At 38.7% G+C, this 27596-nt stretch overlaps 1 protein-coding gene across 2 annotated transcripts in view; it reads right to left on the reverse strand.

Moving 5' to 3' along the window:
- Nucleotides 1-619: 619 nt before the first annotated feature.
- The window catches only part of grin2da (glutamate receptor, ionotropic, N-methyl D-aspartate 2D, a), a 187858-nt gene continuing 160881 nt past the window's right edge, over nt 620-27596 (reverse strand). The window contains exons 15-20 of one of the 2 annotated variants that reach the window (XR_014089670.1): nt 25363-25432; nt 24736-24853; nt 14642-14703; nt 14271-14441; nt 3944-9923; nt 620-3760 (exon numbers count right to left, since the gene is read on the reverse strand). Coding sequence is in view for 1 of the 2 variants with exons in the window: in XM_008422705.3 (XP_008420927.2) it covers nt 6783-9923; nt 14271-14441; nt 14642-14703; nt 24736-24853; nt 25363-25432 (3562 nt within the window). In the remaining variant the exon portion in view is untranslated. Of the gene's footprint in view, nt 9924-14270; nt 14442-14641; nt 14704-24735; nt 24854-25362; nt 25433-27596 lie in introns of both variants that reach the window. The other variant, XM_008422705.3, reaches the window with a different exon arrangement.

Here is a 27596-nt window from a genome sequence, read left to right on the forward strand (position 1 = left end):
AGATTAAAAGACAGGAGCACAAGCTGACATCTGCAAATGAAATGTGACTTTCTGGGATTGTTTGGATCAAACGTCTACCTTTTTAGGCAGCTGTGCAACTGTGAGAGACTGTTTCAGCATAGTCATGTAAAAATGTTAAATCACAATGCAAAATGATTTTAAAAAATAAAGAAAAAATGGTCTTATTCTCATAAATCAAAGCATCCACTTTCAAAGTTAGATTCGCAGTCGTATGTTTGGGTACTTTTCTTCCTGTAGGACTGCATGATAAATTAGAACTGAAATAAACATGTCAATGTCAGTCTGGTAATTCAGCAAAGTGCTCTGAATATAAACAGTCATCAGAAGAAAAATGTCAGCTTATTGACATCTGTAGCAGCACAAATTGTGTCAGATGTACGTTTAGAAACATTGTGAAACGTGAATATGGTTAGTCCTACTTTACTCCTATTTAATTGGGCCAAGGGAGAACGAGAAACAATGCCAGCAGAAATAGTGCATAAGACAAAATAATTTGAAAATGATATGTAATTGCATTAATTACAAGTGAGATTTAAGCAACTGTGTGAAACAGTATCTCCATAATTCATAGCATAGAAGAAGAAAACCTCGACACACATCATGTTTTTATTAAAATCATCTTTTTTATTTTTGTCCCACTTGCATTACAGCACAATGTTGTCATTGTCCCCATTGTTTGGCATGTGTGGCTAAAGCAGAGTGGTGGCAGCATTTTACCACACCTGTGAATGAATCTGTGACTCTCATGTGAATTTGCCATGTTTGTTTGTCTGCCTGTGTGATGTGCTGACACAAAACACAGAACAGCCAGTTCCCCCACACAGTCAGTCATTACAGCAGGAGTAACACAAGAACTTAAGACATTGTTCAGAGGCATATGAGCAAAAATTGCAGATGTGCTTCCAGTGCAGGATGAAACTTAGTTTCACATAATCCTAAGATAAATTAAACTTCACATTGATCATATCGTCAGTTACTCTTCTCAAACATGTACTCTGTAAAATCTAACGGGAAAAGAGCAATGAGGAAGTAAAAAAAAAAAAAATCCAACTTCATTAAAACTAAATATTTAAGTCTGCATCTACAAATTGTGAGCAATTCCGAATCAATCTCCGTAATTCAGAATTGCAAATACCGTCACCAATACGTAGTTATGAAAGCAGGGCTTGTCATTGTCAATGTATAGGAAGTATTTTTTCCTTGGACTTCATATTTAATATGAAGTAGGGGGTGTTAGATTTTATTCAGTCTGTCTTAGGAATGTACTGAAGCAAATTTAAAGCTGATATGTGAAAGTCCCCAGAGGCATTTGTCAAAGTACCACATGTGTAAAACCTTGAAAATGGCAGCTTAGATCCAAAATGGCCTATATCCTGTTGGGTTTAAGGCATACTTTGAAGACATTTTTTTAGCCCGCCCTGCAGATTTCTACAAATGTATCTGCTCTAAAATTGCTGTGATTTAAGAGGTGTTGTGTCAGAAATATTATCTTTTTTAATTTTTTTTGCAACCGATGATAGACGTACATTTTTACTGCTCCTGCATGTGTTAAATTTGTTGAAGTTTTGTGGATGTTTTAGGATTTTAATAAACTAAATACTGTCTTCAGTACTTTGAAAAGAGAAGAAGGGATAATTGTAAATGGCACCATGGCACAAAAGCAGTAATCAATGGAGGAAAAAGTCATAAGCAGGCCAACAATGCTGGATCAAATATTATAACAGGTAAAAGACAGTAATTGCTGCCAAGTTGTTATTGACAGCATGGGATATTATACTGTTTATATCATTAGATATAAAGCAAAACATTACCGAACCAGTCTACAGGTAAGTACAAAAAGAGAAAAAAAAAAAAAATCACTCATTTCAGAAAGTGAAACGTGTTACATTGATTAATAACAGTTAAATATATCAGGTCTTTATTCATGATCATTTTGATGATTATGTCTTGCATCTAATGAAAACCCAAAGTTCAGTGTCTAAGATAATTAGAGGATTGCAAAAAAAGTTAAATATTAGAAATTCATTTTTACATCAGCTAATAAACTCAAAACCTCTAAATGGTTTTTCCCTCTGGGTCAGTAGGAAGAATGTTGGACTCAGCAAATGTGCAGAAAGCAGCTACTGACACTCTCCACGAGGGTAAATCATAAAAGGTCGTTGCTGTTTCCAAGCAAGGTTACATGGAAGGACAAAACGTGGTGCAAAGTTGTGCACCAGCAACAAGGATAACCACATTCTTGAGAGGATAGTTAAGCAATTTGTTTTCAAGAATTCAGGTGAGCTGCACAAGGAGCAGACTGAGGCTGTAGTCAGGACAAAACGAGCCACTATGCACGGGATGAAAATAATGCATTTCTTGTGTCATGCACCTCCTGAAACTCAGGTCTCAGAAGTATCTCACCTTCACTAAGAAGAACAAGAACTGGACTCCTGCTCCCCTGTCCTCTTTTCAGATGAAATACAGTTTTTGATTCTTTGGAAATTAAGAGTGTGGAGACGAGTGGAGAGATACAGAATCCACATTTCATGTCACCTGTTGACGCTGATCCACTGCATTATGTGAAGCCTGCAGGCATCTACTGGGACATTTTAAAGCACTTCACGCTTCTTCTGATCTCAAGATTTGTGGAGTCTGATTTCAATTTTCACCAGGATGTGGCACAGGCCCTTACTGTCAAAGGTACCAAAAGCTGGTTCAGTGACCACAGTGTTCCAGGCTCTGTCTGTCTGACCCGACCCGAACCCCACAGGACTCCCTGGAGTATTGGCCAGAGGAAGATGAGAGACAAAAGACTCCCAAAAACAACAGATGATCTGAAGGGCACCATCAAAGAAACCTAGGCTTCCTTTACACCTCAGCAGTGTAACAGGCTAATAGTTTCCATGCAGTTATTCATGCAAAACAAGCTCCAGGAAAGTATTGAATGCGTAGAAATGAATTTACGCTTTCAGAAACCTGACGTTTCCTGACACTGAATTTGGGATTTTTATCATTTGTAAGTCATACTCATCTAAATTACGAGAAATAAATCTTCTACTCCGTGTGTATTGAAGCTGTACGAGTCTCACTTTCTGAGATGAGTGGCAGAAAATATTCACCTTTTTCATAATATAAATATTTTTTGATGCACCTGTGTTCATGAAAGCCGTTGATCAGCCCCTTTTAGCCAAAGTGGTAATAAACAGATTTAGCTCTTCTCACAGGCGTCAAAGTCAGATACATCAGCTCTGTATTCAGAAAAGACAGTTTGCTTAAGAAATATACAATTTGTGTTTGTATGTTTTGTCGTTCAGCAGCTTGACAGATATGCAATGCATGTTTAGTAAGAAGTAACAAAGAAAGATTTGTGCTGCTCACTACTTTGTGTTTAAGAGAGATTGTGTGGTATTGACTCACGAATGCAATGAACTAAAACCGAGGGTTAAGATCACGACCCTTTCACGTATGAAAGTTGTGGTAAAAGCTGCTGCATCATTAAAATATTTAGTTAGTTCTCTATCCGTAGCCCAAACCAAAAAAATGAAGGCCCCTCTGGGTAGACAAACACACACCATCACTGCTACAGTGACGTGGTCTTAAGACACTCGTGCTCCCCTCCTTGTTGTCACTATACTCTTTGCACTAGCTACAGTAAGTAGCTAATGTAGGCGGATGGTTGGTCTCAGGTGAGCAAAAACACAGTTACATACTGGTCTCTGTTTTCACTGGGGGTGAGGGAGGGAGCTGGGCAGTAGGTCTGAGACAAGGAGAGACACAGACAAAAAAGACATTTTCAAGATAATACCATGAATTTAGTAGACAAACTTATATAACAGATAATAGAGTTTTGAAATATACTATTATATACATAGAAAGAAATGGGCTTTTTCTAGATTAAATAAATATATCAGTAGATACTTATTTTTTTTTAAAAACATACCAGCTTTACAATTGCAGACAGATACCAGCACAATGGATAGACGTGAGGGAAAAAAGAGGAGAGAAGAGGAAAAGATTGATGAGTTTTTTTTTTAAGCAAACACTCAAGCTTTACGTTCAGACCTTCACTAGCTGTTGTGCAACTGACCTCCTGTATAATTACATATCTATAATGCTGACTAACATTAAAGTTTTTTTGCGACAGCCTTCACACACATCAAGCCAAATACGTTTTAATTCTAGTTTGGAGTCAAATTTAGGTTGCTTGGTTTGTGAGTGCATAGAGGCATGACCCCCCCATGTTTGCTTAGTTTATCAAAAGGCTGTTGATTGTAATATGCAAAGCAAAGAATGGCTCAGTTTTTACGTGTGTGAATTTCATTCTACTGTATCTGCTTAGTGTGGTTTAAATTGAGACTTTTTTATTGTTACTTAAACAGATGAACATTTTGAAACATCTTACATTTTTTATGATGGCAGTTATATTTACATATATGAAATATAAATAATTTTATCTCAATGAAAATAAGACAAACTCTATATGACAATATCTATATTAAAAAGCTAGTCTCTGCTTTGTTTTCTTCAGTTAAATGAAATTATGGCTCAGATGCAGTTCCAGGCGATCAACATGAGCTGACCAGAGTTTTAGGGAAAGATGGCTCAGGACGTTTCGGCAACTAATAAAACCTTTGTCTTTTTCCCACCGCTTCGCTGATGCCCAGCCTCCGGTTTAAAAAACCCAAAAAAACTCTTAAATTTAACCTAATTTTTAAGGAACTGAAACTTGTAGTAACTGTGTCAGCCATGCCATGGATAAAAAGCTATGTCTTATGATCACACATTTACAAGATGAGAAATGCTTTTTAATATTTTTAACAAAATATCACAATAGATTCCATTGTGTCTCCCATATACTCTTATTTAGACCCAACACTTATCACATCACAAGCATCTTCCCTGTGACATCAAAACGGCTCTGGCACTAAATGTACTCCTAGGTAAATAAATAACTTTCTGATAATATATTAACATACCTTCTTACTCATACTTGACAGGAGCAATTAGCATAAGGCTAGAAAGTCAAACAACCTGTAAATCACCAACAAGCTGCTTAACTACATGTCTTTTGGTTGATGGCAAGCAAAAGTGGTTTAATACGTTTTTATAAAGTATTATTTTTTTGTTCTCTAGCCTTGGCACTAACTTGAAGACTAAAATAAAGTCAACAAAAAACAATAAGAAAAAATTAACAAGAAAAAAAAAGACAATTCAATTCCAATCAATGGCAGCTCTAATTCTTTAGAACTCCACAAGATTCACATATTGTTGCTCACCCCGTTTCGTCAACAATAACCCGCATCAGCGTAACATCTGTTTCTTTACCACGCATGTAGACCCTCTGAAGTGCTACAAGTTCCATCTTCAAGTGTCTTACAGTAAATGGTGCAGCACACATGTTGGCGGCTGACTTTACATTCAGTCGAAAAACAGGCAGGGAACAGAAACTGCCTCCAGTTTTGTAGTTAGGTAGTTGTGAGAACATTTTATGTGTACCCAAGCTAGAGTAGCATGGCACAGTGATTACATTGTATTAGATTTAATACATGTCTTGACATTTAAAACACCATCAATAGCAACAACAACTATGACACAGAAGTAAAGAAATGGTATTTAAGTATAAAGCTTTAACAAGAACAAATGTGGCATAATGTATTGCTCAAGAAGGAGAGTAGATAACTTGACTTGGTAATGTGTGTGAGTTCTTACATGTGTTTGAGCATCTGTGGGGTTGTGTGTGTGTGTGTTTGCATCAGTGTGAGCACATACAGTATTGGAGGTGATGTAATATTCTGCGAGATAAAAGGAAACACAGCTGGAAACATTATACATGTTGATGTTGAGCTCTACTTAAGTTTGGCACTCAGCTTTTCATTAAGCCAGAAGAATATCAGTCACAGCTGACTTACCCTGTTGTCAAGAATACAAACACAGAAAAGCACAGACACACAGAATAATCACATCAAAGAGAGGAGGCAAGAGGAGAGAACAGGAGAGGAGCTGGCGAGAGAGCTGAAAAAAAAAAGACTGGCATGTGAAGAACACACAAAGGAAGTCAAGAAAAAAAAATAGAAACAGAAAATGAAAAAAAGGAGCAGGGGGGAACGAGGTAATAAAGTTGGAGGGAAAAGAAAGCAAAGAAAAAGAAAAAACAAAAACAGGTGGTAACCACCCTCCTGTCCCTCTTAACGAGAAGGCATTGATCACGCAACAAAGATACTTTAGGTGGCCGTCACAGTTCTGCGGGAGTGTAAACAGTTTGTTTGGGAAAAAAGAAAATCAAGGTAAGCAATTTGTTTAAAAGGAAAAAATAAGAACAGTGTTCAGTGTTAAAGGCTTCTGAGAGCAGTGGGCATACAGTACTATAAAGTTTCTGAGCCCTCAGAAAGTATTGAGATTTCTCTGAATGCACTGACTACTTCACTGCTTTACCTTTTCAAAATCCTTTACTTATAACAGCAAATATGCCTTCTGTATTAGTGATGCTTTTCATGTCAGATTACTCTAATGTTTAGCATTATTCAAAGTCAATGCTGTTGTTGTCTTTCACAGGATGAGAGAATTTTAACGAGGCAACGGTAAGAAAAAAATGGTCCTGTGTTCTCTTGACCTACTCCACTGGCTCTGATTGGCTTTCTGGTTTGTTTGTTCATTTGTGCAGAACATTAAGGAACAGGCTCAGAGCTGAACTGACTAAGCCTCACAGCCATATTTGCACTTTCTCTTTTTTATGTCAACTTTGCAGGACATTCGTAGAGCTTTTGTTGTCTTGCTTAGATTCACACTTCACTCTCCACACTGGAGAAATGAGCTGAGCCCCTTCGTGAGCAAAGGCTCTTGGCTTTTAGGGGTAAGTGAGGAGACTGAGGAAATCTCTGGGGCTGGGGTACAGAGCGCAGTCTCTGGTACTGCAGTTTGGCACTTGCCGAAGCCATTGAAGAGGCCTGGATTGCTCCCGGTGCAGATGAAACCACTGAGGGAGAGGACACAGATGAGGAGGAGGTAGGGAGAGGAGCATGAATAGAGTGAGACGAGGACGGAGGAGCTGGAAGGGCTGGGAGCTGTAATGGCAAGTTTGATACGAGAGACGAAGGTGGGGATGGTTGTCTTCCTCGATCTCGATCCTTTTCTGTTCTCTGTGTCCTTTGCTGGATGCTTAAGTTTGACTGGCTACCAGATTTAGAAAGATTGTGTGGTCGATCAGGTTTGGATGATGATGAGGAGTCGTGTTTTGGTTTCAAGGGACCACCAAAACTCTGGCAGTGGTGGTACAGCTCTTCCTGGCTTCGTGAAGTCACACGAGCCCATTTAGAGGAACGTGGATGGTGTCGAGGTGAATGACAGGAGGAGCAGGCAGTGTGCCCCCGACTTTTGTCCTTGGACTTGCGCTTACTTTTCTTCTCATCCTGTATGTGAAGCTTGTCCACTGACCAGTATCGACGGGGTGGAGGTGGGGTGAGAGGAGGCGGAGGCCAGTGTGAACCTGACCCCCAGCCTCTCTCTCCTCTACCACCCCCACCTGCACTAGATCCCCACGCACTCTCTGCCGTTCCCCATCTTTCTCCTCGCTCTTGGAAGAGGTCATCCCTGCTGTTGACACTGCCTGCTTTATCCCTAGAGGGATATGTGCTAAAAAACCAACCACCTCCTCCAATTCCTCCCACTGCCCTGCCTTCATGATCCTCCCAGTACCTCTCAAATTTCCCAAATTCTCCTGAAGACCCATCGTCATCAGAGTATATCCCAACTACCTTATCACGTTCCCGCTCCTCTTCGGATATTGTCCTGCCCCCTCTGTGCCTTTTTCCACGTTCTACTTTCCTCCTGTCTGACTCAGAATCTTCCTCCTCATCCTCTACTTCAGATTCCCACTCATGAAAAGACAATCCCTCCTTGGAATGCATTTCACCTTTTTCGTTCCTTCCCAGCAGTGGCCTCCTCTCTCCCTCAATGCCCACAGCATCTCTGTCTGAGCTTTTGCTTTTCCTTCTTTTAGAAGATACAGGTAACAAGGGCAGAAAGGCAGATGGTATGGCATCAGAGGATGGATTACCTCCTCGCCAGAACTTGACAGATGTAGAAGCCTTACTAGAGCTAGGATGGTTCTTGCTGTTTCTTCTCCTGTGATGTCTGTCTTTTCCTCTACTCTCTTCTCCATCATCTCTCTCTTTCTCATCTCTATCCTTCCTTTCGTCTTCGCCAGGGATGTTCCATCCGTAGCTTCTGATAGAGCTTTCACTCTTTTTCCGAAATGATTCCCGCCTCAATGGTGGGTAAGCTGGGAAATCTGGTGTTGCTGATTTGACTTCCTCCCGTTTTTCTGGATCTCCAACCTCTTGATCGGCCCTCTTTCGCTCTCTTTTTCTCGTCTTATCCTCTTTCTTCCTCTTCTTCTTTGCTTTGCGGCGCTTACGCTCCCTTTCTCTCTCCCTTTCCTCTCGCTTCTTCTTTTTTCGTCCTTTCTTTCTCCTTTTTCTCTCCCGCTCTCTCTCTTTGTGGTGTCTTTTCTCATCTCTACTCACTGCTCCATCTTTGTTTGATGTCCCTCCTCTCGCTCGTTCTCTGTCACCCCATGATGCCCACCACTCCTGCAATTGCGCCAGTTGACTGCTGGTTCTCTCTCTTCCAAAATTTCTCTGCGGATGTGGTTTTCGGGGAGGGACTGGCGGAGGTGGTGGACTACATGGTAGTGAGCGTGATGACATCCTCCGGGAACGAATTTTCTTCCGTGACCCAAGAAGAAGGCTTGATTCCTCAGTAAGAAGATCTGAGTCATAATCATCATCCACCATAAAATCACGATCTCCTGCTCGGTACCGGAAACTGAGTGAGGAGTTGTAGGAGCATTCACTGGAGCATGATGAGGGGGAATTTGATCGAGAAAGTGACCCAGAGGATGAAGAAGATGAGGATGAAGACGAAGAAGATGAGGATGAAGACGACGCACTGGTGCAAGATGAGTAGAAACGGCATGGAGACGACGGAGTAGTAGGGGTGTGTGTAGGGGAGGAGACGGGCACAGGAAGCGGAGGAGGTGGAGGAGGCCGGCGTCCTCGTCTGCCAACTCCATCACCTGCCCCATACCTTCCACCTCCTCGTCTCCCTAGAGGGAGAATATTCTCGTAAAGTGGACCTCCTGAGCCTTTTCTCCTTGCCTGAGCAAGGCTTCCTCGTCGCCAAAAGGGAGGCCTCCGTGGAGAAGATGGGAGTGGAGGAGGAGGCTTGGGGATTAGGTGTCCTTGCTGAGAGCCTTTTGGAGGCAGCCGTGGCATCCCCGGGGCTTTAAAACTTCGAGAATTGGCTTTGGTAGTCTGTTGAGGACCTCCTGCTTGTTGGTCCAAGTTAGCCCCTAGCCCCTCTGGGTCTATTGGACCATAGTAGCGCTTATATTCATCTAGCCCTGTGTCACCTCCACCAGGAACCCCTACCTGGAGGCTCCAATGTGTTCCAAGATTCTGTTGATACTGCTGCTGTGCTTGCAGTTCAGTGATGCCACCTGCAATCCCACCAACACCCACTCCTCCACTGCTGCTTCCGCTCATGACTTTTTCTGGCTTTGGCCTGTTCCAGCGATCAACCACAGCCAATCTGCGGTCATGACGAGGCAGGAAGGTGGAGCAAGGCATGGGGCCTTCCAATAACGGGCTATTGGAAGGACCCAGAGCCATTGCTGAGTGTCCTGTAGCTGCTGGTGATCCAGGTAGCATAGTGGTATAGGTCTGCCCTTGCTGCTGTTGGAGGTGCTTCTGCTGTTGTTGCTGTTGCACCATGGCGATAGCGGTTGTGTTGTTCACTGTGGCTGTAACAAGGTGTTGCTGGGTGACACTGGGGATAGTAGTAACAGAGTGGTACTGAGGTAAAGAGCTTTTGCTCCCTCCCGGCGCTGTCTCATCCTCAAACTGGCAGCAACTGTACATCCCCTGGGTGGAGAGATAACAGAGGGACCATAATTAGATCAGCAGGCAGTCGTGTATGAAAAGAAGGAGACTGTATGTACATATCAACTGCAGAAAAACAGGGATGCCAACACCCTTGGTTTGAAAAAAAAAGAAAAAAAAAACAGTTATTTTGACCTGAGTAATAAATAATGTGAAAACTACCTTTTAAAAGACAGTTTTGAGATATATTTTATTTGAATATTTGAACCAATCCCCAATAATCAGGTCAAAAATAAAGTTTAGATGTAATCAAGAACTACATTTAATGTGATTATTGTGAAAAAAAAAATCACCTTTTACCAAAGTGTACAATGTTGTTGCTGTTGAAAGAATAGACAACTGCTTCAAAAAATGTTCCCCATAAACTTAAAACATTTTATTTGTAAAAAAATAATTACTAATGTGTCAATTTTATGTAATAATTTGTCTTAAGTTTTAAACTGTCTTATGGTGAAAATTGGTTTAGTTGTTTTGTTTTCTGTTCCTGGAGCCTTGTTCTCTTAGTTTTCTTTTTTGCGCTACCTGGTTCTGAAAAGTCTGAAAAAGACTCTTCAATCAATTAAACCAAAACATAAAACTGGGTTAAATATCCTAAATTTTGAGCCCCTCCTCCCCCGTAAAAAAAAACATAAGTCAACTGAAATTTATGTCACATAACTACGTCCCTTCTGTGACACTGTGCTCCTCTTTCCTTTATTTACACGTTAGAGAAGAGGAATGGAACTCAATTAGCAGCTCAGAGTGGTCATGTAAATCACAAAATCTCTATTATTCCTCACGATAGGGGAAGATGACTCATTTGATATCCACACCATAATAATGATAAAACGCATGAGGACTCTTGTAAATCTGCTCTCCACCCGGATATAGATCTAATGGAGGGGCTATAATAATGGCCCTTCTGGACAAATGAATTGGCACTCCCAGTGACAGAAGTAGTACCTCAGTCCCTGGAGCAGAGGATGCTGCACACTGTGAAATTGGACATCAGGGTAAGTCGCTGACTGTGTTCAAGGAAGTGACAGAAACCAGACACACAAACTTAAAAGCAGAGGTTTATATATGCCCTAATAAACATTTACCAACCTTTAGGTGAAGAAAATTAGGTATAATATTTCACTATTTCATATTGCTTACCCCTTTGATATTTTCCATCAAAATGGACGTATGCTGACACGATGGGAATTAATGAAGAAATGTGAAACTGGACTCCAAATTGTCCAGAATGAAGATCTACTTGCAATATTTCTAAATAACATGAACAGCAAAAAAAACAAAAACTAATAACTTTAACTAGACAAACAAAAAGACTGCTGAGAATCAAACACAATGTAGCTGACCAAATGGTTTATTGAGAGTGGTCTACAGTGTCATTTTTCTGTTTCCTTCCTCAGATTTGTGCCTCAAGACAATTCTGTCTCTGAGGTCGACACACAATTCCTTTAATTTCGTAGTTGGTGTTTAACCTTTGACCTGCACTGTAAACTGTGGAACCTTAAATAGACGAGTGTATGCCTTTCCAAATCATGTCCAACTAACTGCATTTATCACTAGTAGATTCCATTTAAGCCATAGAAACATCTCAAAGATGATCAGTGGAAACAGCTCAATGTTGAGCTTCATTGGCAAAAGAATATGAATACTTGTGTAAATGTGATTTCTTGATTTTTTTATTTTTAATACATTTGCAAAGCACTCAAAAACTTTACATAGGGAATGTATGTGTACATTTTGAGGAAGAACTAATGTAATATGATTTGGGATAAGGCTATAGAACAATAAGCTGAGTAACAACCATTTTTGACATTAAATTCTTAATAAGGTTCTAGGGGTCGAGGTCAAAGTTCAAATTTCAAATATCCCATTATCTAGGAGCAATTTCACAAATGCCATGGAGCAGTTCTTTTTAAAAGTTTTAAGCAAAACTGAAAATGTTCTAAATGTCAAAATGCTCCTTTTTTTCTTCTAGTGTTAAAAAACTCAGCTTTCAAAAATCTCAATGTGGCTCATGTCAACACTTTTCTTAGGACAACGTTCACGTCTGTTTCTCACTCTTATTTCAATTCAGATTTTTTATAGTAGCCATTCAAACAAACGGTACAAACATTGTTTGAAAGCAGTATTGCTGTATCTATTTGAACTTCATATTTCTGACCTTTCTGCTGCTGTCAAGCTGACCTCTGACCTCACTCTGTACTGTTTTTGTAATTTGTTTAATTCCCTTTTTTGCTTCTGGCCTGCACAACCTTTTTGCCAGCCCAACATGTCTTATGCTGCACTATCTCACCACTCAAAACTCGCAACCGTCTCACTGCCTGCTGGTTCTGCTCTCTTCTTATCTCAAAGCTTCCCTATCTAACCGAGCAGCTATAACTCAGTTTTTCTCTACGATGACACCATATATCTCTCCACTTTGAAATAAATTATCTTTTCTGTGTTGTTTTTTTTATGTTTTATTTCATACAATTTTCTGAGTTAATTATTTAACTTGCTTACGAACAACCTTCAATTTTTCACAGTTAGCCCCTCACAAACTGCCTGGGCTTAACTTACAGAAACCCTGTGGACATAAAAAGTAGACAGCAGAGTAATCACTCTGCATTGGGCTCTTAAAGCTCTTCTTAAAATGATGCCAAAGATAAATGCTGCTACTTATTTTGGCTTTGTTCCCTTGTCCCTGCTGAGTGCCAGAGACGAGTGCCAATAAAACGGGCGCCTACATGTGTCTGCATGCAATCTACATCTTGATTGCATCTGAAAACTTTTTATTTTTTATTTTCTGACTCTATCATGAAACAGGTCTTTCAGAAAACATTATTACAAATAAGCATGGTTGATTCCAATCATTCTAAAAACAGGAAATAACCCAAAACATTTTTAATCTTGAGGTTTATCAAAACATCTGGTCCTGCATAAATCATTCATCAGCAATGTTGAAGTAATCTGGAAAGAAGTTAATGGTTGTTCCACTGATTAGCTCCTCTTTTAAGCCAATAGTTTGCAAATTTGTAAAATCAGCTACTTCAGAGACACAGCTATTAAAAACTCTGAGACCTTTGATTATTTTCTATTATGATTCCCAGACAAAGTTATTTTTTTTTAAAGGTTTTATTGACTCTAGTGGCTTTTATTTGATAGTTAATTGATAGGAAAGTTGGTAATGAAAGACGGGGAAAGACATGCAGCAAAGGTTGCCAGGCCGGGAATTGAACCTGCGACAGCTGCGTCGAGGACAAGGGCCTCCATATGTGGGTTGTGATTAACCCCTGCGCCACCACACAAAGTTTTTTGTTCCTCTTTTAATATTTTAAAACTGGCTGGAGCAGACTACTTTCTACACATGAATGCTTTTATCTAAAATGAAAATATTAGAAATTCAGTAAACATCTTTGACTGAACTTCATACTGTTGCACATATTGAAATATACAGTATGCAGTTTATATTTGAAATCATGGTTTAATTTAGAAATCTGTGAACTGGAATTCAGTCAAGAACATTAAATCAATGATTCTTAGAAAGACAACACACTATGGGAAAAGATATCATTGTGCACTGTAAAGTCAGTACTAATGTGTATGCTGTTTTCCCTGATAAGAACTATAAATAGCAGAAAGTGCTAGCCTATTTGGACCTCTCACTGAGAAACACTGACTTTATGTTTGGCCAAGAAAGAAATCAAAACTTAGAGGTTATCTTTATTTTATTTATTCATTTATTTAATTTAGGAATATTTGATCAGGGATGCATTAAGAACATGGAACATGAACTTTTCAAATACAGGGAGAAATTAAATGCTCTGGGTTTTGGCAAATATTGCTGCTTTCTTCCTGCTCTCACTGAGAAAAAATAGTCTGTCCTTTAAACCTTTGCAAGTTCACAAGGTTGTGACAACAACATTCAGCACTGATTGGTTGGGAACTCAGAAATAGTCCTAAAGTTTTCTTTGTATAATAAGTGCATGTACTTATTTTCTTACACTATCCTAGAGTACTATGTATGAGTTTTGCCAGGGGGAATGATGGGAAGTTGTAAGACATTTTACATCTTATTGTAAAATAGATGAAAAATACTAGGAAATAAACTAAAACTGTCCAAGTCATAGATCATGTTATAACAGTTCACCCACCAATGCTGTTAGCCTTGATTGAAATGACATCTTTCTGCAGTTATAATAATGAGACATTGCAGAAGCTCCAGACATTCATAAAGCGTATTCACTGATTGGCAATAATCCACGTTTGTACGACTCTTTTTCAACAGTTTATTGGCTTTAAAGGTCATTCTTAAAATTAGAAAAAATATTTATTAAAGAATCTCTTCTTTCTTACTCTGCTAAGAGCCAGGAGGAAGTCCATCCCTCCAGACCTTTTGACACAATGCCTTAGTTTCCAGTACACCAGATGCTCCCAGGCAAACACCAGGAGGCTGAGGCCCATGGCCACCAGCAGCATGTAGAATACCCCTGCCATGTTGTCAATGTCCAGCTTACTGCTCATCACCTGAAGGGACAGAATAATGTAGCAGTGAAAGAAGGAAATTACAAAGATAATTCCCCTAAACTGCAGCGAGAATAGACAGCCTGATCTAGAAGTGATTGGTTGGAGAAATTCATGGTTACATCTTACTGCTTAACTAATCAATACATACACACAGAACATGGCTCAGTAGACTAAGTTAAGCTTTGAATAAGACATCATACCTCAATCTTATCATTGTGGCAAATTCCTGACAGCCAGAGGCGCTCCAGCATATCAATCTCATCTGAAAGAAAAAGGAAAGGAGGAGTGGAAAGAAGATCAAATTGGTGAGAAGATGGGGCAGAGAGGTGATGGGTGAGTGTGCTTAAAGGGTAAAACTGAAATTAATTAAAGTTGAAGGGACACATGGAAAAGACAACTGGGAAGATAAGTTCAGACAGTACAGCAGAAAAGGGGAAATTAAGTAAAAAATGCAAAGAAGGGGATTACCACCTCTTTGTCATGAGATCAAGGTGTTTGATCCCCTAAGAGAGAACACTGAAGCATGAGAAGCAAAGCTGAAGAGAGAGGAAGGAGAATGTAGTTTTAACAAAAATGAAAGGAATGGATGATGAGACAACATAAAAATAAAGAAAAAACAACAAGAACTTGTAAAACAAACCATCAAGTGCTAAGAACAGACAGAAAGTTCACAAAGAGCAGAAATGTAAAATATTTTCCCTTCAAAAGTTATGAGATCGAAAGTAAAAATTGGGAATTAGTGGCAGAGAGAAACCCTTTGAAGCCGATTCTGAAATGGCTCTGTGTCTGAGGCGAGTACACTGAGGGCAGAGTGATGCGACAGCACATGGGAGATGAAAGGAGGAAAACACACAAACATTACATTTCCTGCTCAAACTATCCAACACACACGCAGGAGGCACACACTCTGAACCCCAGTGTGATAGGGCTCTCTACCCTGGCCATTACTGCATTAATCAAAAAGAATGAGGTTGTGCAAAGGAGAACGGTGCCTCATCTTCCCATGTACAGGGTTTTAGGTGTGCATGACTGGGTTGCAGACGACATCTGAATCAAGCACATGAGTCTGAAACACGGGCTCAGGATCTGTCACTGTACGCAGTCTCATGATGCCCCAGTTAAAGAGGATCCCATCCTCAATTATAAGTCGACCTTTGGGTTAATTAGTGTGGCTTGGAAACGCCTCCTTACGCTGTGCCACGTCGATTAGACTTCCACCACTCAGCCAGAATGACTGAAACTTCAGATTTGTTCAAATAAAAAAGCAAAATCTCACTCCAGTAATAACTGCTGTGCAAAATTAGACATCCGTTAAAAGGCTTGCTTGAATTCAAATGTCACAACAGCCACTGAGATGAATGTTCATTCAATGGCGGCTTACTCACAGGATATAATTCTTCACATTTTAATCACAGCTCAGTTAGTTTATTTTCTTTGCCCATACTTTACGACTTTCTGTATTTTATACTAAATTATTGCAGTCAATTAGCAATAACGCTTTTATTTAGAGAACATTTTCCACAAATAAGGCAGCAGAAGCACATAATTCCATCTGTGTCCTCCCTTCCTCACAGTACAAGAAAGGATTTAGCATGCAGACCATGAAATTAAACTCATGGTTTCCATCTGTGAACAGTTCTTTTGTGATTTGCAAACAATCATTGTAAATTCACTCCTATTCAAATCCATCATTCCTGTATTCCTCAAACATCTACGCACTGGTTTACAGTAAAGAATTAAGCCCCCAGAATTTTTAATCCTCTCAATGACATTGTAGGAAATATATCCCTTATCAAATCTGTGCAGAAAAGCAGTAAGTTAAGGCTATTATCACCTGAGGCAGTTCTAAGGATACAGCATCACCTGCTGTGACTGCAAAAGCAGGCAGACAACAGGAATCCTCCCAAGTGCTCATCACATCAACAGGGTTTTCTCAGATCAAATAAGCAAATTGTGTATTGTGTCTGAGGTTATGTCATGTGTTTCACATCTCCTGCACTAACGTAAAGAAAACAATATTCAATGCACAATAGACTCAACACAGAAGAAAAATAGCAATTGTCTTCCATTCTTTGCTAAACCATTTCCCCTCACTGGAGACAACTGGAATACTCTAAATAAATAAAATAAGGCCAAGGAAACCTAATTATCTAAAGGTAAATGTTAGAAAACCACACAGGATGATCTTTGTAGACTCTGGCATCATTTCAATTTCTAGATAAATTATTATTTTAGTGTCGTGGCAACGTGTCATCTGTTTTATTATTCCATCGTTTTTTGTGCGTTTAGGACAGGGCTGCATACCTATACATTGTTGCCCAGTTGATTGGAAATGGATGGTTATACAATCTTGTTTTAAAATGGCAGAAAAAATAGCATATTTAGGCTGCTCTTTTCACTTTTGTATTTAATTAAAAAAATTAGCTGTCATATTTGGATTGGGTTACTGTCTATGCTCTGTAGCATTCTGGGGAGAAGTCATATTCAGCATATGAATAAGCAAAAAGTGTCCTCTTGGTTGGGCGATGTATTGAATTGGACAGAAAACACGGGAAAGTAATTGGAAGGTAGTGCAAAGGCTACTTTGTGAGTGACAGAAGTAAATTACGTTTGGCACTGTCATGTCATCTATCTCAGAGAAAAATTGCTTTGTCAAGATATCAACAAAGCTTTAAAAGATGAGATAATGATTGAAAAACCAGTTTTAGAAGAAGGAAGTTTTTATACTCCAAAAGATGGTGGATGCAAAATATTTTATTCTTTGTTTTTTTATATAACAAATGCTCTACACTCACTGGCAACCAAAGCAAGGATACGGAAAAAGAAAACAAAAAAATACAAAAAGAATTCAAAACACTTTTCTCACAATATAAAATCAGACTTAGGTCAAGGAAAAAAAATCACTACCAAGACAATTGTTTTTAACAATGATTTACAAAAATATAAATTTGAGAGAATATTTTTTGTCATTTTTGCATTATTACACTGTTGTTGTTTATTCATAACTTCCCAAACATGTTTCCCTGGATATACATATGGCATGAAGAGAACTATTTATTTTATTATTTCTCTGGCCGTTTGCTTCTCAAAGGCAGTTTAAACACCAGGAGTCTTACAAAAACAAATGGACTCTGTTAGAAGAGTAAAACCAAACTCTATTAAGTCTATGGATTGGGCCATAAACAAAATGTCTGTAATCAATAACCAATGTGTCTGTTTGCTCTTGAATACAATCTATCACACAGGCCATCATTCCTAGATATTCTTTTTGTGGATAAAAAAAATGCCCTGGAACATGAAGGCAGCCCTTCATAAGCTGTGCCTGGAATGCCGAGGCAGAACACACAGAAACATTTTTTTTTCTTTGTGCAGCAAAAACAAAGTTTTTTATTTTTATTACATTTTTCTATTGTCTGTTGAAACTGTTAGACCACTGCAATAAAACAGCTATTTTAAAGGGCTTTTTTCTCATCTTAACCAGGAGTGGCAAAAATTGTGGTAGTTGTTGTATTTCTAAATGTCAATTTTGGTTTCTTAAAAATTCTGAGAAGATATTGGCTGTCAAATTCTTAACTGCAAGTTCCAAAATATCTCCCAATTTTCACTTTTGTAACATTTCTTTCATTGCATCGTCTCTCCAAGCAAATATTCAGTGCAAATGGAATGACAAATAAATTGTAAAATAAAATCCCAAATGTCTGAGGGCAGCTGTAGTCTGAGACACATTGTGGCCATTTGACAGTTTAAAAAAAATCTCTGGCCTCCACGCTGCATGTTTTGAGAGTCTTTGGGCAAAACACTGAGGTTTACATTGCTGGCATAATATATGTGTGTGTGTGCGTGTGTGTGTGTAAGGGAAAAGTAAGAATTATGCAGTGGAAAATGGTTGTCTGAATGAAAATAATCAGTTTCACGTTTTGTGCAAATAAAAAACAAAACATTTAAAATGAACAGAAACCATAAACTGTGTTATCAAAAACATCCATAAAACTTTTAGTTCATATTTTTACCTTCAATAATGAAACAAATAAGAAAAGAAAATGATACTCTTGGTTGTGAAAGCAACAACCCTCCACCAGTTTTTTAGGGTTGAATTTTGGAGAAAATAAATCACACAGAGCTGTGTAATTACAGCACAGCATTCAGAGCTCTATTTATTTTATCCCCTCTCTGTAAAATTTACATTTCAAATACCTGCAGACATAAAGCTGATCTGCATATTGCATTAGAAATGTGCTGTTTTTGACTGCAGGTAGGTCATGTTTATATGTGGCTAAATGAGCAAAAGCTTGCACCGTTAGAACGAAAGCAGGGATGCTGGATAAAAAGGCTACGCTACACATGATTTTTCTGTATTCTCATAAACATCACTCAAAGAATCTCTACTGAGAAATTTTCACTAAACATTTAACCGCCGCAACATTTAGAACAATAATGATACTGAAATATTTAGAGGCACACGTTTGGGTGTTCTGAAAGCTCTATTTTGTGAAGTAATTCAGGGACTAACTTATTAATTATCTTGTTCTACGCTGTTCACACCAAAGTTTTTTTTTTAAATGTCTAAACAAAAATTTGATGGAAAAAGGAGAGTAGATGCCAATGCACTTTTTGTAAACAACAAACAACAGCTTTGGGTATTTCCATCTGTGGAAATACACAAAGAAAGACAGGAACACTGCAGATCCACACAAACATCTGACTCTTCTTTCTGTCTATAAAATGAAGATCAACATCTGGGTCAATGGAAACTCAGAGCAATTTAAAAAAGGATGTAAACAACAAAAGAAATCAATTTCCCCCAGGTGTATTGTACTGCGACAGTTTTTCCTACCTTCAGTGCCAAAAGACGTTCATATTCACATTTTCTTTTATCTTTTTTTTTGTGCGTGTGTTTGATTTTTATTGCTTTTGCTCAGTCAGCATGAAGCTGTGTGGTGGAGGTAAACTTTGGATGTATGCTGCTGTGGGATTCTCACTGAAATACAATGTCAGCAGTTATAAGTGCATATACTTCTGCGTCTGGGTGTTCTTATAGCATCTCTTTAAAGGTTGTTTACTTCTCTAAACTCCGTTGGAGCCGAATGTAACTCTGCAGTAATTTATCTCATCTTAAGGAGTTTATGTTACAAGCACTGTTACGCCTAGGCCTGTCGCGATAAACGATAAATCAATTAATCGGACAATAAATTAAACCTATCGACCTCATTTTAATTATCGGCTTTATCGTCTCTTCCGGCCTTTTTTCTTTCTGTTGATGACACTGAATGAAAAAAGGCTCAACTCCTGTGCTCTCCACTGATCCTCCCTTCCTCATTTCCTTAGTCTAATGTCCAGCCCACATTACATGAGTTGTCGGCCCATTTTCAAAACCTGAGACCACATCTTAGCCGACAGAAATCCTATCTATAACGGTTCAATCGGATTCGTTGGGCCGTGTGGTGTCCAGCCACATGGGCACAAAATAATGGCTACAAATCCTGTTAACTAATTTTAAAATCCGGCATTAATCAATGCTTTATTAGAATCTACCTGTGATGCATGTGGCTAGAGTCAGCGTAAAGTCCTGACTGAATGAAATCCATCCATCCATCCATCCATCCATCCATCCATCCATCCATCCATCCATCCATCCATCCATCCATCCATCCATCCATCCATCCATCCATCCATCCATCCATCCATCCATCCATCCATCCATCCATCCATCCATCCATCCATCCATCCATCCATCTCCAGCTAATGTTTCGGGCGAGAGGCGGGGTCACACTGGACAGGTAGCCAGTCTGTCGCGGGGCAACACAGAGACACACAGGACAAACAACCATGCACACACACACTCACACCTAGGGGCAATTTGGAGAGGCCAATTGACCTGACAGTCATGTTTTTGGACTATGGGAGGAAACCGGAGTACCCGGAGAAAACCCATGCATGCACAGGGAGAATATGCAAGCTCCATGCAGAAAGACCCCAGGCCGGGAATCGAACCCAGAATCTTCTTGCTACAAGGCAACAGCTCTACCAACTGTGCCACTGTGCAGCCTGAATGAAAATCATTATAACCTATTTATGTCACAATAATGAAGAACAGCTGAAAACTTACCGGGTTAACAACTGAGGTAGCAATTTGGCTCCAACTCCTCCTCTTGTCATTTCTATATTCTTTGCACGAAATGTTGAATAAACATTAATGATACCATATATCATCTCCAATGTCCCTGGACTTTGTGTTGCGCCGTGTCAGCTGTTTGGGATTCCCCTCGTAATTTCCCTTCAGAAAGCGTGGAGGAGAATCCGTGCTTTCTGATTGGCTACCTGTCACATTCAACAGGCTGCCTTAAGCTCCCAGACGGGGAAAACCCCTGATTTAGATCAGAGCGGCCACGACGATCTACCGTAACACACCACACACTGCAGGATGATCGGTTAGATCAGCCAATGATCTAAGATTGTCATAAGGGGAAAATAGGGTCAAAAAGTGGTGTAGTGTGAACTATTGCTTTAGGTAGTCGGATGTGCCCGTTTTATCTATTTAAATCTAGAGATTACTGAAGGGCAATATAGTATACAGAGTTCATAATCTGCACTCTTTTGGTTGAAATCAGTATTTATTTCCACTTTGACTTTATGTTGTTTAGTTTTTATTCAAGTACGTTTTTTATTAATGGAGACTGAGAATCCATTTTATTTTTGTTTTTGGCTGTTTTGTTTATTTAGTTTATCGGTTCCAGTGTTACGTGTTCTTTTGAAAATAAGGTATAACTACCAGGAATTTGATATATTATTAGTCATTTCCATTAAATCAGTGTCAAAAGGTCTTGAAACAATATTATTGTTTATCGCAATAATTTTTTACACAATTAATCCTCCAGCAAAATTTGTTATCGTGACAGGTCTAGTTACGCCTCAGATTTTCTCCCAAACAAACACAGAATTTCCAATTTTGTCAAAGCTTACAATCAAAATGAAGTCCTACGACATATCATGTAATCACATTTAGACTTAAAAGTCAACTTTTTTAAAAGATGCTCAATAAAGTAGAGGATTGGATTCTCAACGTTAGTTAAAATCGACCCAGCTAATCAACACAAGCTTTCAATATGCAACATTGTTTCTGCACACACAGGTAATGGTCTTTGACAATTACCTTTGTGTGATTGCAATTTCAGTTCATATACATAAATGTGGACAGGCATCCCAATGTAAAATCCCCCATATAATTGCATTAGCGCAGAGGGAAGTTGAAGCTTTTTTTAAGAAGCAGTTCTGTCCTTCCATCTTGTTACAGAATTAGAAAGAAATATAGAAGGACATCAAATAAAACAGCCAGACATCTCATTTTAAGAAGGAACAAGCATATTTTACTTTTAATATCCATGTGCCATCAGCCAGTAGGGCCATCTGCCCCCGGGAGCTGCTGTCACTGCTTGCACTGAGGCATTTGCCACCATCTCTTGTTCACTAATTGCAAAGAGGCTAAATTACTCCTCAGTGGAGCCAATTTGATGACTGACCATGTGAAAAAAAAGGAAATGACATCCCTCTAACAAAGAGGTGGATTACGAGGACCAATTACAGAACCCGTTTAGGGCCACAGTGCATTTTACAGCGCCTGATAAATTAATATATATTTGAGGTTGATTACATGATTGCTGCAGCTCAGACTTCAGGTTCCAAATGAATAACCCGAAGAGCACAATTAAGCAAAACAGTAGATGCAAAAAAACACGCTGGTCCCACAAATGAGCATGGAAATTTATTCACACTCCTGGATGAACAAGCATTTTTCAGTATTTCTAAACACATACTTATTGATTTGTTTAACTATTTGTCCTACAGTTTGCAATAATAGTCTTTAAAGATCCTTTTAGTCTGGGAGAATTGTTAAACTAGTAAACAAATTTACACTGAGCTGTCCTGTTTCTCAGGTTTTTCAAACTTTTCTACTATTCAGATTTTTGTTCTGTCTTTTTTATACCTTCAATAGATGTAGGATGCCAAATAAAACCCAGTTTTCTATAAAACTGATATGCTGATTTCAACTTTAGTGAGAAATGGCATCTGCAGTTCTCACCTCATACCAGAAACAAACTTCTTGGTTGAATGGAAAGTATTTCAAAGCAAATCATTTTCATCTAAAAAATGCACTCCTAGTTTTATGGCATGCTTGACTTTAGGCTACTTCAACGGTTTTAGTATTTTTTCTTTATTGTTTCTTCTAAAAGCAGCACTGAGACATTTTTCTACCTTACTACAAACACAATGTATAATTTTTATACAAACACAATGTATATTTTTTAATGCTTACATTCAATTAAAAGTTTTTATTTGAGTGTAATAGAAATAGATTTTCAGTAATAGAAAGTCTATTACTGAAGTAACATTTTCAACTAAGTATATAAGTATAGCTTAACTTGGACCCACCTCTTGGTGTATCAGCTAACAGTATCTGCATGTGTGAATAAGATATGAGAGCAAGTTCAGAAATGAAAAAGGAAAGATAATGCATCATATAAATGAGAGAAAAATGTAAAAATCTTAGTCATGTGTGACTGGTTTGGCTCTTGACCTCAACACTGATGTGAACAGCTGTCATTTCTTACAAGTTTTGCTCTCTTTCCTTTACTTTTTCGTACATTTTAAACTCTAATGAGTTCTCTGTCTTCTTCCACCTGTCTGTTTCACTAATTACCTTCTTCATTCTTCCCCCAATCATAAAGTCCAGACTCAGTTGGAAAGGAAACATTCTCACATCAGTTTTATTAAAATCCAAACCCAACTGTGAAACTGCTTGGCCAATATATATATACATTAAAACCATCACAAATAGGCTACTTTATCAAAGTTTTCAAAGTTCTAACTTTCTGTCTGTATCAGAATAAAATTCCACCATTAGAATCAGTGAATCCTTACAGCACTGATAAAGTATTTTCATTTTTGTACTAATTAGTTTATTTAAGATAAGAGATGTATTGTTAATTCTCATCTTCAAACCTTTGCTCTGAACCATCACACATGCGCCTGCCAAGATTCTATCATTTTTCTTGCATTTCATTTAATAACTGCCCATCCCCATAGAGAGGATTAAATTGTGCCTCCGTGAGTGTTTTCAAGAGGCCAGAAGTATCACAGGACCAATTCCTGATGACCATCATTAATCAGTCTGTTGCTTGTGGCATCATGTCTGATTTATATATAGATATAAAAAAACCAGCTGTTATACTATAGGGTTTTCCACCACAGTATTTCCACTGTTAGACTGATGTCCATGCTTCAGTTGATTCTTAATTGGCTTAATTACTCATATTGGTTTTCCAGCAAGTTTCAGGTAAAGGTTTGATGGCCCCTGTTTTATTAAGTTTTTAAGCATCAAAATGCATAGACAGTTTTATTGCACACATAAATTTTTCCCTCATTACAGTACTAACAAAAATGATGTCTGAGAACAGTCTGTAGTCTGAACCAGCTTATCTCTGACTGACGGCAGCAGTGCTAAATTTGAAAGCTATACAAAGTGTTTCAAGTAAAATTCAATAACTCTACCTGCTAAAAATGAACCAGCATTTTGTTGCCAGAATCAATGCTGGAGGCAATAGAAGCAAACATTTTAGAGGACACCTGACGGTCTAAACCAGTGGTCCCCAAACTACGGCCCGCGAGCCTGATCCGGCCCGCCTCCACATTTGGTTTTTGCCCATGTGCTTTCTGGGCAAAAATCAATCAAGAAACGCGCAACTTTTATGTAAGCTACTCCTTACATAAAGTAATCTGTAACTAGCTGCACAGATCAGACGTGTTTAAGTCATGAAATCAGATTGCGAAACTTCTGTTTCACATATTTTAGATTTTGTTGCGATAACAATACAAAAACCATGCACTTTTTTTCCCGGATGAAATTTATGATGCTTCAGGAATTGTTTCATCCCCTTTAGTACCTCTGAGTTGTAGCGCCTCAGAAGTACTTTTTCTTTCTTAGGATATGCTTCACACATGAGGGAACCTGGTTCAAAAATTTAGAAGAGATTTATCATTTTTATGCCTCTATTAGCTGTTCTTGAGCCCTGGAGACATCTCAAATGTAAGTGTTTCAGACTGCTGCTTGACTGACGTCAGCACCTGGTTGCGTTTAAATTTTCCTCAGAGAAATAAAATATAAAATGAGTTCTTGTTGGTATGCTCCAGTCTTATTACTCAGTCATATGTTAATTACAAGGAATAAAACAAATTATCAAGTCTAAATTTTCTTTTTATTCAACTGCATGTAATGTGAACCGTCGTTTGTTTTTCTTACCATCTCCAACTAATTGCAGCAGAGCCAGGTCCAGTGGTCGCTTCCAGCGAGAGTTCTTGTGCAGGGCGATGCCATAGCCTGTGGTGGCAAACACTTTCCCAGACCCAATGGTCATCACCTTATGAGATCAAGCACACATAGATAAATAAACATTATTACATCCCTTCTGTCTCTGCCGCCTCAGTGCAGTTATCTCTGTTTAAATATTTACGTCCCTTAAAATCCCAGCGCTGGAGAATGAGAAATGGTTTTGGAGAGGGGGTGCAGCTTTACATCGGTTGTAGTAATTACTGCAGCAGTGGCTGTTGTGTGAACCAGCTGGGAGCGTGGGCCTCACACAGACATCATTACAAATTATGACTGAGAGATTCTTATCCGTCCTGCAAGAGCCGCATCAGATGCAACCTTATAAATAAATCAACATCAGTGCTGTCTAAAAATGACATTATTAATTTAGCTAGAGGCCCAAGGGATCAATAAAGTGGCGTCTGATGTGTTTGTTTGATTTATTGAAGGCAGATTTGGCCCTTGTAGAAATGTTCATTTAGATAGCTTACAGGGATCTCCTGCCCGTATGCATGAGTGTGTCAGTGTGCAGAGCTGTGAAATGGCAGACCTATTCCTTACCTTGCAGCCCTCATCTTTCCTGGCCATATAGTTCAGCACAGCAGCATCATAAATAAAGGCATCTAGTTTTCTGCAAGGGAAGAATGAAGGTGGAAAATTACATCACAGAATTGGAAATCACTGCCCTGGAGCAAAATGACTATAGAACAAGCACACAAAATGACAGAATTGGAGGAAAAACCAGCACTATAAAAACAACCATGCACAAAAGAATACTGATTTTAAAGGAGGCCACTTTCTATACACAATTCTGCACCAACTTTCAAAAATCTTACAAGGAGATATTTATCATGGTGGAGGCAAAGATGTCATTTCTTCTCCTACAATAGCCACAAAAGAGCAGAATACAATGCAGCATCAGGGGAGGCTGAGATTCAAGCAAAAAGGAGCGAATGGCGCTTTAGCTCAGCAGGAGAAAGGCTCACAGTTGCTGTAATCTCCATCTGCAGATGCCCGCAGAAACACAGATTGTTACATAAATGTGCAGACATGTTGATCTTGCCAGTATTCTCCAGCTACAGTTCTGCTGAAGTGACATACGAAATGTTATCCATTTCCCATTTCTTAACATATTTCCAGATAATTTCATGGACAAAGTTAAAAAGTATCCAGATGATCCAAACACCACAGCTACAGTCATTTCAGGTGTAAATTAGCTCTTTTAGTTTACTTTGAAACTTGAAGAATTGTAGTTTCCATGATTCCATAATATCCTAAGAGAACTACTCTCTGTCAGACTGTATGTCTACTGAAGTGTCTAAAAGTAAAACAGGCAACTGAGTCGTCACAGATTAGGATTTTTCTCTTCAAAAGCTCTCAATTTAGGTTCATTGGAAGAACAGGAAACCTCCTCTTGAGGATTCCCTGCATCTCGATGCATTAGACATACCACTGCACCACATTACTTTTCTGCACCTGTTCTAAAACTACCAGAATGTCGCTTTGCTGAAACAGCTTCAAGAAAGAAACAGAAATTACTTGAGCTTATATGATTAGGGAATTGGTTCAGCCCAATAAACTGGCTTAACCAAAATGTTTTCTGCACATTTTCACTCCTTTCATCCAGGAAAATCTAATTTATTTGAACTTTTAGCTCCAAATGGAACATAATGTAGCAGTTTTGCAAACTGTGAAGTAGTTTCTGTTAGCTATTTGAAAGTACTGCAACAAATGAAGATGAAATTCACATATATTTTTTTAGAAAACAATAAATAAACACATTTTTAAGCTGAATCTCAAAGTTGATGCATCACCAACCCTAAAAGATCTAAAAGTGTGGAGTGCCGGTGAAGAATACAGACAATAATAATTCCCTTGATTGAGTATATTACATCTGAATATCATAAAATAAAAATAAACCAAATAAAGACTCCCTCTCCGCATCATACACACAATGTACTAAACTGTTTACCAAACACTTTTAATCAATTTTAAATGTGAGGTCAAAGCAAGACTCACAGCTCTAAGAAGAAACATAACAGAATTGCTTCACAGGAGTTTCAAATTAGGCAGGCTGTGAAAAATGAATGGAGATAAAAAGTGAATTAAAACCATTCATAATGAAATAATAGACTGAATTTAACAGCTCAGCTCAGACTGATGATGCATATCTGAGGATATGATGATAAATTTGTCAGTACACCTGCTCTCCCACTTCCCATTCATTTATATTCACATTGAGGGAGCGGCATGCTACAACCAGGCCCCTCATAGAAGCAGACTGCGCTTCAGGATGCAGAACTGGGAAGAGGTGAGGAGGTTAAGTCTACGAAGGAGAGAGGAAGGGGAGGAAAGAGGGATGATGAGGAGATGATAGATGAGATTATTTGAGGGATGGGAGAAGGAACTGCAAAGGAATAGCAAAGACATCCATTAGTTGTTAGCAAAGAGTTTATGAGGGAGGAGGGAAACACAAAGCAGAATAAATGATTGTAAGGAAAAAGTGAGAGGGGAAAGTATGGAAATGCAATGTTTGTCAGAAATCCCAGGAATCTTCATGACATCTGGCTTTGAAGGCATGAACTTATGTTTCCTTTGTAAATAATATCAAGTTGGGATGAATCCAGGGAGATAAGCAGAGTGAGATAAACAGTGGATAACGAGAGAGGGAGTGAGATGAAGAGATAGATAAAGAGAGGTAGTTACTGATGTAGGAGGCACAAGGATGATGAGCAGATATGATAAAAGAAATGTATCATCATGGAGCAAATCCAAACTTGTTCAGACGTGTCTCG

The sequence above is a fragment of the Poecilia reticulata genome, chromosome 11 (assembly GCF_904066995.2).
Source record: "Poecilia reticulata chromosome 11, P_reticulata-male-v2, whole genome shotgun sequence".
Classification (NCBI taxonomy): Eukaryota; Metazoa; Chordata; class Actinopteri; order Cyprinodontiformes; family Poeciliidae; genus Poecilia; species Poecilia reticulata.